At 42.6% G+C, this 13,292-nt stretch overlaps 2 protein-coding genes across 4 annotated transcripts in view; one reads left to right on the forward strand and one right to left on the reverse strand.

Moving 5' to 3' along the window:
* The first annotated feature begins 3,912 nt into the window (after positions 1 to 3,912).
* LOC142150364 (uncharacterized) lies at positions 3,913 to 4,977 on the forward strand. The gene has a single exon (XM_075205559.1). The coding sequence runs from the start codon at positions 3,913 to 3,915 to the stop codon at positions 4,975 to 4,977; it is 1,065 nt and encodes a 354-aa protein (XP_075061660.1).
* Positions 4,978 to 10,277: 5,300 nt separating this feature from the next.
* Positions 10,278 to 13,292, reverse strand: part of LOC142151031 (F-box only protein 24-like) — a 32,691-nt gene continuing 29,676 nt past the window's right edge. For all 3 annotated transcript variants that reach the window (XR_012691132.1, XR_012691133.1, XM_075206284.1), the window contains exons 3-5: positions 12,119 to 12,202; positions 11,347 to 11,518; positions 10,278 to 11,082 (exon numbers count right to left, since the gene is read on the reverse strand). Coding sequence is in view for 1 of the 3 variants with exons in the window: in XM_075206284.1 (XP_075062385.1) it covers positions 10,916 to 11,082; positions 11,347 to 11,518; positions 12,119 to 12,202 (423 nt within the window). In the remaining 2 variants the exon portion in view is untranslated. The remainder of the gene's footprint in view (positions 11,083 to 11,346; positions 11,519 to 12,118; positions 12,203 to 13,292) is intronic.

Genomic DNA, 13,292 nt, shown 5'->3' on the forward strand with positions numbered 1-13,292 from the left:
CCATTCACACTCTGCCATGCTGTGCTCTGCCCCCCCCATTCACACTCTGCAATGCTGTGCTCTGCCCCCCCATTCACACTCTGCCATGCTGTGCTCTGCCCCCCCTTCACACTCTGCCATACTGCTCTGCCCCCCCCCTTCACACTCTGCCATACTGCTCTGCCCCCCCCTTCACACTCTGCCATACTGCTCTGCCCCCCCCATTCACACTCTGCCATGCTGCTCTGCCCCCCCCCCATTCAAACTCTGCCATGCTGCCATATATATTATTATTATTATATTTCTACAAGTGCCAGCATGACCGGTCTGTAGTTATACAAGCATCAGCATGCCCAGACTGTTTATGGCACCCTGGCCTGGCTAGGACTTGGAGTTCCACAAAACAAAATGGCGTCTCTTTGTTTTTGTAACTCTATGAACGCCGTTAATACCCTACACCCACCTGCCAGGGGTGTAGGAAGAGCCCTAGTGCTTTCAGCACTGGGCTCGTTATTTCTAGAAGGGGTCCCGCTAGTTTTTTGTGGTGGACCCAGCGCTGAACAGCCTGGGGTTGGTTTGTCATTAGGGCAGGGGGACCCCTGCCGTGTGTCCCCTTGCTATAGTGCCACCCACCTCGGCTGGTTTGCCTAGTGCTGGTTGCTTGAAAATTGGGGGGCACCCCCACGCAAATTTCCCCCCAATTTTCACGTAACCAGCAGTAGGCTGGCAGCACTAGGATTAATAGTGGTCAGACAGGGGGGACCCCACGTAAATTTTTTTTCAACATTTATCTTTTTTTTTACTTTTAACAGCCGCAGGTACCTGCGGCTCTATAGACAGGGCAGTGTAGCAGTGATGTGTTTACTAGTCTCGCGGCTAGGAAGCAGTGTGTTGTATCTAGCAATTTTCAAAGCAAACTCGGGAGCTTAATCGCAGCTTCATACATTTGAGACTTGTATAGCCAGAGTGCCAAACAGTCGGGACTTTGATCTCTATTGTTTTTTGAAATAGCGATTTTGACAGAAGCACAACTCTGGCGATTTTACATCAAATCTCAGGTTAATACATCGGTGAGTTTCAACTCTACCAAGAAAATCGCTGTATTTTCAAAATTGAAGCTTGATACATTTACCCCCACGAGTGAAAGAGATAGAAGTAGAAATCTTCAGAGAAGGGTAATTATATTATGTATAGGAAGATACTGATACATACACAAATGTTTGTATGTTGTATATTATATTGTATTGTCATCAAACTGAGCAGAATGACTGGACTGTGTTCTCATTATCTCCATTTCCATAACTGGTACAGAGATTATACTGGCATCCTGGTGCATTGACTGCCCACAGGTGTGACACTATTGGTAGCATGTGTTATCTGCCCATGGTGTTATGCTGACGGTCTGTTCACAAACTTACAGAACTAGTTGGCGGAGGTCTTCACCTTTAGCAGCCGCCTTTCCCATAGAGCTTTAAACGCTCACCGGTACTCAGATGCCCCCAGAACTCAACTCCATGCATAGTGCAAGTTTGTAATACAGAACCGTAGTGGCAGGCCAGGAGACAAAGTAGAATGCAGCGGATGGTCAAACGTAAGCCGAAGTGAGAGGTCACTAGCAAGCAGAATGGTCCGATAACACGCCATAGGTCAGGGTCACAGGCAACACAGCGGGGTCCAAGGTACAGGCAGGGGTCATACACAGTAATCAATCCAAAAGGCTTTCACCAAACATAGCACAGGGGCAGGTTAGCTGACAGGGAAACTGGACGCTATAACTGACAGGGTGGCTAAGCCTTCCCTGCCTTAAATACCAGTTGCAGCCAATCAGAGCCTAGCTATGGAAGTATTCACAGCCCCTGTTAATACATAGTTAATTTAATTACTTAGCCCGCAGGCTGGTGGGGGTACTGCGCGCACGCCCGGCTTCCTTGCATTGCCGGGCCGTGACGCTGAATTAATTAGCGTTCGACCGTTGCCTGAGCAACGGTTGGGCCAGGCCCGGAAGTGACGTCCCGGTCGTCAAGGAGACGGCCGGGACGCTGGGGAGCACAGAGAGCGAGCCGCGGCGGCTGTGAACACCACCGCATCTCGTAACACATGGTCAGTGCAAAAGCTGCAGAATATATAATCAGTGCGTTCCGAGGTCAGAATATGATGAATGTGACGTTTTCATCATGGCCACGCTCGTATACCATTATTGACAGTGACACCTTCTGCTTTAATTACTCACATCTGTGTAGATACCTGTGAACATACGTAGTCTTTCATGTGGTTCTTTCAAGATATCTGAAAGTCTGTTATGTTGTCTTGAGCACCCTATTTATATTTGGTTAGTGTATACATTATGTAGGACTTTGTGTTTGTAACCAAGAACATTTGTTTTCCTTAAATGCAGCCAGGTGGTTGCCTTCACCTAATAAAATGTGATGAAATCAGTCGGGTAATGCAGGGAAGGAGACAGAGTTATCTGCCCTACCAGTCCTTGATGCACAAAGACCTAGACTGTCATGCCTGAAGATCTGTCTGTACCCAGACTGGGTTGTGTCTCTGGAGCAGGACTTTTGACTACGTGGACAAAACTGGGTGGCCTGATGATGTTCCTCTGTATGTAGAGAAGGGACTGGTGCAGATGGTGATTATGATAGCAGAGGAAAGCAAACAGGAACTGGATTGCTGGACCGGACTGTAACCGGAATGCTGGAAAGCAACCAGAGTGGATGGAACCAGAGTGCTGGAGTCAGACTGGAGCCAGAATGCAGACTGCCCTGTCAGAGCTAGATTAATAACAAGACTGTAGCAAGACTGAAAACTGCTGGGAACCAGGTTGGCGTCTGAAATACAACGTTGCAATGGCAACATGTAAGGGCTCCAGGTAGTCCTTTTATAGTAGTTGTTGATTCCTGATTGAAGACTGCAGTCAGCTGGGCAGAAGCAGCACTCTGAGTTGCTGAGATGGATCAGGTGACTATATCCAAGATGGCAGTTCCCATGGACTGGTTTTAGAGGAAATCTGAAATGGAGGCTGTTATAAACTGATTGGCTGAGAGGATTCTTGTGACCAAATCCAAGATGGCCACATACTCTGATTCTGGAGGGATCTCTGGAGTGGAGACAGACTGGACAGCATCTTACAGAGAGGTCTGAAACCAGCAGAGCCTGAGGGCCGCAGGGGCAACTTTGAAAGACAGATAAGTGAGAGAACCTAAGAGCCTGGTGTGTGACATAGACATCTTCACTATACTCATAAACCCAGACCTAATGACACCAATGACAAGCATTACAATACGGGAGATGCTGTGGGACTAGAGGGGCATGTTGGACTGAGCAGGAGCCACGGTTGGTTCAGTCAACCTGGACCAGAATCTTTGAATATTCGGTTGTATGAGCTTGTACCATTTGCTAGGAGACACTGAACTCTTTCCTGCAGTGTGTACTTTCGTTACCAAAGGTTGTACGCTATCGGCACAATGTGTACAGAAGCGATTGTAAACTATGCACAATATCCTAATTATTGGTATCTGCTGCAGGAGAATAGAGTTCACTGTACTGCACATTTGACTGGCAATGCAGTCATAAAACATTGAACATGACAGGGTCATATTTGTTCGTGTATATAATATTTTTGCGTTCCTTACACAATATAACACTGCTACTATTATAGTAGATTCATTAAGGTACTAATTAGTCTTCTACATATTAACATACTTTTATCTTTCAGGTGAATTAATGAGTAAGATTCTCACTAAAAACAGAAGACGTTTCGGAAAGGACCTTTGTTCTCTGAACATCTGAGTATTCCAAACAAAATAACCTTACATGGAAATTGTCTAGACTGCAGACATCAATTCTTTTTAAACACTAGAGAATTCAGACAAGCTAATTTCATTTTATGAACAGGAGAAACTTTCTACAACTTTACTGAACAAACACACAATGAATCTCAGAGGAGAGAAACCCTATATGTGTTCTGAATGTGACAAAAGTTTTACATATAAATCAGAAATGAACAAACATCGGAGGATTCACACAGGAGAGAAACCATTTAAATGCTCTGAATGTAGCAAGTGTTATACCCACAAGTCAGATCTTGTAAAACATCAGAGGATTCACACAGGAGAGAAACCATTTAAATGTTCTGAATGTAGCAAGTGTTTTACACTTAAGACAAGACTTGCAAAACATCGGAGGATTCACACAGGAGAGAAACCATTTAAATGTTCTGAATGTAGCAAATGTTTTGACCACAAGACAGTCCTTATACAACATCAGAGGATTCACACAGGAGAGAAACCATTTAAATGCTCAGAATGTAGCAAGTGTTTTAGCCAGATTTCAACACTTGTTAAACATCAGAAGATTCATACAGGAGAGAAACCATTTAATTGTTCTGAATGTAGCAAATGTTTTGCCCTCAAGGCAGACCTTATACAACATCAGAGGATTCACACAGGAGAGAAACCATATAAATGCTCAGAATGTAGCAAGTGTTTTACACAAAAGACACATCTTACACAACATCGGAGGATTCACACAGGAGAGAAACCATTTAAATGTTCTGAATGTAGCAAGTGTTTTACCTTTATTTCAGCTCTTAATGTACATCAGAGGATTCACACAGGAGAGAAACCATTTAAATGCTCTGAATGTAGCATGCGTTTTACGCTTAAGTCAAATCTTGCAAAACATCAGAGGATTCACACAGGAGAGAAACCATTTAAATGTTCTGAATGTAGCAAATGTTTTACAAAAAAGGCAAATCTTGCACAACATCAAAGGATTCACACAGGAGAGAAACCATTTAAATGTTCTGAATGTAGCAAATGTTTTGCCCTCAAGGAAGACCTTGTGAAACATCAGAGGATTCACACAGGAGAGAAACCATTTAAATGTTCTGAATGTAGCCAGCAAAAGGAACATCTAAATGACATTATCTATAAACTAGACACACATTTATACACGTGTCTAAAACGAGGTCTGCTCGAAAAGGAGAAAAAATAGGGTCAAAATGGAAATGCAATGACAGGTTTGTTACAGTATTCCGACATTTACGGGGAGCCACCGGGTGTCCTCTGTTAGGTTTGAGAGGGTGATTTAAAATACATTTAACGTTATTTTGATAAGAAATTTCATTAGAAATTGATTTGGCGTAATTGGCTGTTGGCACTTTCGAAGAAGCAGGAAATGGTTTTGGGAGTCTTGGATGAGCACCAAATGCAGTGAAGAAAGGAAATTTGGCGAATGAGTCATAAAAGTGGTTATTGTAGGCAAACTCAGGCCAAGGATGTAAACTGATCCAATCATCCTGATATTGGAAATATAGGACCTCAAATATAACTCCAAAAAGTAGCTGTCTCTCTCACTCTGACCGAAAAAAAATCAATTGTGACTCTCTAAAAGAAAACTCTTCAGTACTTGGCCACAAATTGTACCCCACCATCCGAGGTGATTTCCTGTAAGAGTAAACTAAAACATTTTTTGATGAAGGTGTCAGGAAGAAAGGAAGTAGAAGGAAAGCCTTCCAGAGGGATGTAATGGGACACTTGGGAAAAATTGTCTACTGTGATCGAAATAACAAAAAAGTCTTGTAGACTTAGAGGTTCTTCAGGAGACATATGAGATACCTTGCTCTGTGCCTATATGGAACAAGATGGAATGTATTCAATAATGTATTTCCAAATGTCTAGCGCCCAATAACTGTGACTAAAAATTCCTCACTAAACTATGAGTTGTGCACCCAAGAAAGCATCTTAATCCACACTTACTCAGCCACAAAGGATTTGCGGAGGGGAATCTTTCAAGATAACATGGAGGAAAGGATTCAAGATAGGTCAGCTATATGAGACAGTACTTCATGTTTTTGTGCCATTTACAGGTATCACAGATTATTGGTGATAGTAAATATTCCCCCTTCTATTAGATGTGTTCATTACTCTAATGACAGTTTAAGGGACAGAAGCTCCACATCTCTGTTGGAGTGTTGTGTGGCTTTAAGGCAAATTTCTTGTGGCCAATTCAGAATAAAAGACGCCTTTTCTGGATCAATTGCAGTATTGTGGCACCCTGAAAATAAAGGATGACTACTCTAGAGAATAGATCAAAGTGTCATATATGTATATGATGAAAAATGACAAAAATAGTCCTAATCTTGTTAATGAATTGCTGATACACATCTGAAGCATTTCATAGCCTGAAATGGGCTCACGAGTCACCTGTTGCAAATGGTCTTCCACTAGTTTTCTTTGTTCTTTGTTAATGTGAAAGAAACTGTAGGCTCCCTGTAGCTAAAAAGCTATTATGGCTCAGAAATTAGAACAACCAGGTCCTTTCAACAAGAAATGAAGTAGTGAATCAAAAATTGGTTCACTTCCTCTTTGCAATACATCTCATCATCATCAGCATTTATTTATATAGCGCCAGCATATTCTGTTGCGCTTTATCATTGGGAACAAACACAGTAATTAAACAATACTGGGTAATACAGAGAGGGAGATAAGAAGGTCCTGCCCGCAAGCTTAAACTCATGTTTGTTTGCAAACTCTGTACATACTTGTCATGAAGTTTGGGTTTCTTGGCTCCCATACAACAATTCACCCATCCCGGAATGTAATAGAAGTGTCTCAAGTGTCACCTCTCCTTAACACCCTGACCTTATGGTCTTTTCGTCACTCTTTCTGTTGTACAAACTTTAAAAAAAACTACATTTTATAAAAGTATCCTCTCCAAGGAGGTTCTTAGGTTGGATTTCATCTGTGGGTTTTTACACTGGCTCTTAAATTACCACAACATTTATGTTATCTATGACGTTATCATCTCAGTGGATGTTCAGTAATGTCTATGTGTATTAATATTATTGTGATAATGAATAAAGAGTTTTTAAAAAATAAACTGTGGCTCTTTAAGTACAATCCAAAAAATTCCAAGATGAGTGGCAGAGGGTAGCGGATGCTATGGTACGGTAATTTAGTCAGCCTTCGGTAATCGATATAGGATTTTAAAGAAAGATCCTTTCATGTGCCAAAGAAAACCCAGCTTTGGTAGAAGTAGGTTTCTGGATTTGAATCCCCTTTCCAAATTTTCCTTGATGTGTTCGGACATGGCCTTTGTTACAGGTATGGACACAGGACTGCACCTTGAGTATACAGAAGGACAAGACAGGAATCATAGTCAATATGAAGGTCAAGTTCAGGGCAGAGAGAAATGGTCTAGAATCAGTAGAACAGCCCAAGGTCAGCGTCACAAGCAAACAAGCAAGGTACAGAACAAGTTGGGTCAGTAAATATAAATTTGTCAAAATAATGCTCAACTCGACAAACGCCAACACAACCTCTTGCTTAGGAACCAGAGAAATAACGGAGCATGTTTAAATAGAGAAGTGAGTGACATCACCCCAACCCAATGCATACTCCCACAGCAAAAGGAACATCTAAATGACGTTATCTATAAACTAGACACACATTTATACACGTGTCTAAAACGATGTCTGCTCGAAAAGGAGAAAAAATAGGGTCAAAATGGAAATGCAATGACAGGTTTGTTACAGTATTCCGACATTTACGGGGAGCCACCGGGTGTCCTCTGTTAGGTTTGAGAGGGTGATTTAAATACATTTAACGTTATTTTGATAAGAAATTTCATTAGAAATTGATTTGGCGTAATTGGCTGTTGGCACTTTCGAAGAAGCAGGAAATGGTTTTGGGAGTCTTGGATGAGCACCAAATGCAGTGAAGAAAGGAAATTTGGCGAATGAGTCATAAAAGTGGTTATTGTAGGCAAACTCAGGCCAAGGATGTAAACTGCTCCAATCATCCTGATATTGGAAATATAGGACCTCAAATATAACTCCAAAAAGTAGCTGTCTCTCTCACTCTGACTGAAAAAAAATCAATTGTGACTCTCTAAAAGAAAACTCTTCAGTACTTGGCCACAAATTGTACCCCACCATCCGAGGTTATTTCCTGTAAGAGTAAACTAAAACATTTTTTGATGATGGTTTCAGGAAGAAAGGAAGTAGAAGGAAAGCCTTCCAGAGGGATGTAATGGGACATTTTGGAAAAATTGTCTACTGTGATCGAAATAACAAAAAAGTCTTGTAGGCTTAGAGGTTCTTCAGGAGACTGATGAGATACCTTGCTCTGTGCCTATATGGAACAAGATGGAATGTATTCAATAATGTATTTCCAAATGTCTAGCGCCCAATAACTGTGACTAAAAATTCCTCACTAAACTATGAGTTGTGCACCCAAGAAAGCATCTTAATCCACACTTACTCAGCCACAAAGGATTTGCGGAGGGGAATCTTTCAAGATAACATGGAGGAAAGGATTCAAGATAGGTCAGCTATATGAGACAGTACTTCATGTTTTTGTGCCATTTACAGGTATCACAGATTATTGGTGATAGTAAATATTCCCCCTTCTATTAGATGTGTTCATTACTCTAGTATTTTTTTCTGGGAGAGAAGATGAGACCAAGGGATCATAACAATACCTAATGGGAAAAAGAACACAGAAACCTAGAACAATACGTTTATTTTCCTACAATGTATAGTAATTATCAAAGAATAAACTGACACATCACAAGACCTTCACCGGACCTTCTGGGGCTGGTTCCTCCCACGCTAATGAAAAGTGAAAAGTTAGGTTTCCCACTCTCCTTTAAAAATGAAGTACCTGTTCGAACTGTGATATAGGTGGTCAAGTGACTCACCCAAGTGTGTACCTAAGAGATACTATTCGCAGAGTATTGAACTCACCAAGAGTTACTGAAACATCACAGCCTGATTGGACCTGCCTGAAAGTGGCGACCAGGGCTTCAGCAATCAACCCAAGTACTGAGGCCAAGGTATGAAATCGTAAAGCATACTGTTACACGATGATAGTGTCTTGTTGAAAGCATCCCAGTCTTGTAGAGGCAGGAGAGACTAAACCAGGCTCATCAAAGACCTCTTGAAATGCTGAAATTAAGGGAGTAGCTTTCTGAAAAATAGAGTAGTTCCATTTCTCAAAGGAGCGAGGCTCAAGCTCACTACTTGTGCACTCTCAGGAGTTATTTTTGACTAGGCTGCAGTTTTAATTGAATTATGCAATTAGGCTGGAACCCCCTGAAGATGCCCACTGTAGCAAGGTGGCATGGTATTACAGTACGTTAAGACTGGCTGAACAGGTGTAGGTACAAAAGATTCAGGAAGAGAATTAGCATGACACACAGATGCTTGTAGCAATCAATGACTGAAGGGTTCCAAGCAGGTAGACAGACATTGCAGAAACTGAACAGTGTGGTCCTCCTTCGCTTCCTGCTTCTTCACTCTTACACTGAGGTCCAGCATGACTAAACTGGGCAACGTAACATTAATGAGGTTCAGCAAATTGCCAGAAGCTGTCAGGTTACCAGGTTGTTAGGGCAGAGTTACACCAACATTCCATAAAACCCACACAGCATCCCAGTGACCAGTATCCCTTAACCGCTATATAAATAGTGACTCGGGCCAAGCTGTGTTAAACCGTTCTCAGGCCAAGTTGTAGCTTTTATAATGGTCGGGAGAAACACAAGGATGGTACATGAGTACGCTGAAAGTACCGCGGCCAAACTCAGTTCTAATAGAGTTCACTATAAGTACAAACCATATCTGAACCGCTGTTGAGGTCTATGGGAAAGTTTGTCTGGCCAAATTGTATAATTTTCACCCTGGGCAAAGTTGTTCTTTCGTATGTCATGGACAAACTGTTTGCCCCTAAGGCTGCCAAGCTGCTAGTTTGTTAGTGGCAACTTCCCGGCCAAGCTGTTACTGCAGTCTTCATGTCTTGTGAATACCGTCCCAGAGCTCTCTACTGAGATCGTAGGGACCTGCACCCCAGTCACCCTATTCCAGGATGCACACCAGGTGAATCTTCACATGCAGCTCCAGATGTAGCAGAGTTCCCCCCATAGCAAGATGTTCCACTGAAGATGCAAATAAGATGCAAGGTTTGAAGCAGGAATCACAAGTGAGCTGGTAAAAAACAAACACTCTAACACCAGGCGCAGTAGAACCACCAACACAATTTGGGTCCCACTCCCACGCCTTTTTAAACTGTCCAGATCTAGCACAGTGGACATCCTGCCCTGTAGGATTATCCCAAGTTCACTCTGGATGTAATGGTTCCGAAATCTTTAGGAGATGGAGATGGGAGACGAGAGCTGTTATCTCCTCATTGTTTCCCCCCTGCTAGTTTGGAGCTCAGGAGTTTTGTGTAGTACAAGGGAGAACAATAGTTGCTCAAACTAGTTGTTGATAGATTTAATCCGGTTTAAGCAATAGAGTGTCCCTGTTTTAACCCCTTCCAAGATTTTATGATAAAGAATGGGCTTTGGATGGTCCAGATTCTCTGTTCTTACTGTTGGGGACAGGAAATAGTAAAGCAACCACTTTGTAATCACACAGACATACACTTAACCCACCTGGCCTTATTTAAGATCTTGATGGGTATCAGTCCAGGTCGCAGTATAGATGTATGAAAACCAACAGTACATATTTTAGTCCATAAACAAATCAATCTCCATATCAATATAAGTAATCAACAGCATGATCTTTATAATGCTGTTTGGACAGATGGGTTATGGTCTTCCCTCACACAAGCTTTGGGAGATATCACGGCAGCACATGGGTCTGAAGATAATCTGCATCAGGAGTTACCGTGAAAATGCCAATGACTGTACAGGTGGTTGCTGTGGATATGCCAATGACTACACCAGGAATCAATGTCAATGGTGTGCGGTGTATGTGTGGGACGTCAGTGACAATGTTCGGAGGTGCAGGAACACCGAGCCTCAGTATCACAAAGAGAAAACAGGGATAGTGCAAAAACATTTTCCAGAACTTGGTTTTATGTCTTTGACGTTATGGCAGAGTGCTACGTAGCGGAAGGATCTTATAAACTCCACGCTGATGTGGCTGTAGTCACAGGTTGCCAGAGTACTGCGGAGGAAGAAGAGTGTAGTCCAGAATAAACACGTTGTTCTTAGTGACCACGAAGCGTTGGAAGCCATTGGAGATGACAGGAGCTACGGTGTTACCGCACACACGCTGCCGGCATGCAAATGTGTGGATATACATGCCCTTTGTGTCTGGAGAAGACAAAGCCAGAAGCTGGTTAGGTGGAGAGAGCAGGGTGACAAAAAAAATAAGAAAAGTAAAGAACAAGTAAGCAAAATATCATATAATTTTGTTGCCCTAACCAAAACGCTTTTAGTAACTGATTTTCACACCGATTTCTTACTTTACCCAGACTTTGCCAGTACTGTTTTTATAGTTTATGAATTTACTGCCTTATAATAAACCCAATATTTCCTCGCCCCTGGCCTGTCTCCCATGTCTTTGCCCCATCTCACAGTTTAAGATGGTTGATCTCCTCCAGTCAGTAGCTTCTTTCAAACGAGGACAGATTTTCTCACATAAGTTCCTCCAGATTCTTTGGGCATTACACATGTGGTGTAGGTAGCCACATGTCTCTCCTAATAACACGACATCTCTAACCGATAGGTAGGAAACTATTTCCTCCAACTGAGGGGGAGAGAAAAAGACAAACGATGGGAAAATGCAGTGAGAAAACGAGTGTTCACTGGATTGGGTAACTAGAGGTGAAGAAGATGAACTATGAAAATCAATCACATTAATGAGGAAAATAAAGATTTCAGTAATATATGGCAGAGGAAAGTAATGGATGTTGGATGGCAGAGTGTATTATTTGTGATTAGATGTGGGGGAACATCATGGCTCTGTAGAACATCCATAGACTATCTGTGAGGGGAGCATGTATCTGGATATTTCACCACCTCCTAACTCTTTCTACGGTGTGGAGAACAGGAGGAAGGTTGTTTTAAACTGGATCTCTTTAGCATAACTTGGGTTAACCAACTTAGACACCCCTTCCTTAGAAGGAGGATTTCCATTTCAGGTCTATCTTAGAGTGTTCTTTCTGTAAAGTTCAAGAGCCTGTTTCATACATGTGTAACTAATTTACTGAGCTGTGTGGTGGTTTATGGGGTGAATGTTTGAATGAGTAGAATAAGTGATCAGTCTGAGGGTGAGAGGACAGAGTGTTTCTCCCCTGATAGGTCATGTTTAAAGATAGACATCATAACATCCTAGTTTTCTTCTCACCAACTCCGCAGGTAAGTCCTGAAGGGTGGCTGTACTTGTCGTTGGGACTGGTTCATTTGACAAATTCAAAGAACTTCTTTTCACCTGGATAGACAAACTCAGTGGACTTGTACATTCATCACCAGGCACATGTCCAAATAGGAACACTCATTACCATAAATAGTTACACCCAGAGCATGCCAGCAGTCAGTCACTAAGGGTCAGATTAAGACTATAGAGGACCCTGGGCATCATGGGAGGGCTGGCAAACTTTAGCCCGAGAGGGGAGACTAAAAAATAATGCAGGTAGCCCATTGACCCAGCGCAAAGCAGCCTACTATGGGACCAGCCCAGCATCATGGGAGGGCTGGCAAACTTTAGCCCGAGAGGGGAGACTAAAAAATAATGCAGGTAGCCCATTGATCCAGCGCAAAGCAGCCCACTATGGGACCAGCCCAGCCAGCCCCTGCTGGGCATGCTAGCAGCTGTATTGTGCATTACACCAATCTCTACAGCAGACTCTCCAACATGAACGCTTCCTCCTGGTACATAATGCTCTAATCCTGAATTTACCATGTACTTTACTATGGCAGTCAACTGGGCTAGCCTAATTAACTGATATTTTTAATCAATTAATCCAGCCCAGGTAACTGCAATTGTAAACTACATGGTAATTTGGGTATATGTTGGAGGGTCTGCTACAGTATCAGCAGTGTCCCCACACATTTGTATAAAGCAGTGCCCATTATATTGCACCAGCAGTGCCCGTTCCCCATACATGATTACGGGAATGCCAGAGAACCTCACATAAATATATTATATTATTGATTATTTCTTATAGATTGATTACACCAGCATGTACTAGTGTCCACATCCCACATTATATTAGCAGTGAGGCACACATATCAGTGATGATTGCTTCTAATTGCTTACAGATAGGTTGACTGAAAGGAGGAGCTACTGATTACTGGAGCAGGTGAATGACTGGGAAGAGGGGGAGGAGGAGTTACTGACTACTGGAGCAGGTTCCTAACTGGAAGGAGGAGGAGGAGCTACTGACTGCTGGAGCAGGTTCCTAACTGGAAGGAGGAGGAGGGAGGAGGAGGAGGAGTTATTGACTGCTGGAGCAGGTGGCTGACTAGGAGGAGGAGGGGCTACTGACTGTTGGAGCAGGTTCCTGACTAGGAGGAGGAGG

The sequence above is a fragment of the Mixophyes fleayi genome, chromosome 4 (assembly GCF_038048845.1).
Source record: "Mixophyes fleayi isolate aMixFle1 chromosome 4, aMixFle1.hap1, whole genome shotgun sequence".
Lineage (NCBI taxonomy): Eukaryota > Metazoa > Chordata > Amphibia > Anura > Limnodynastidae > Mixophyes > Mixophyes fleayi.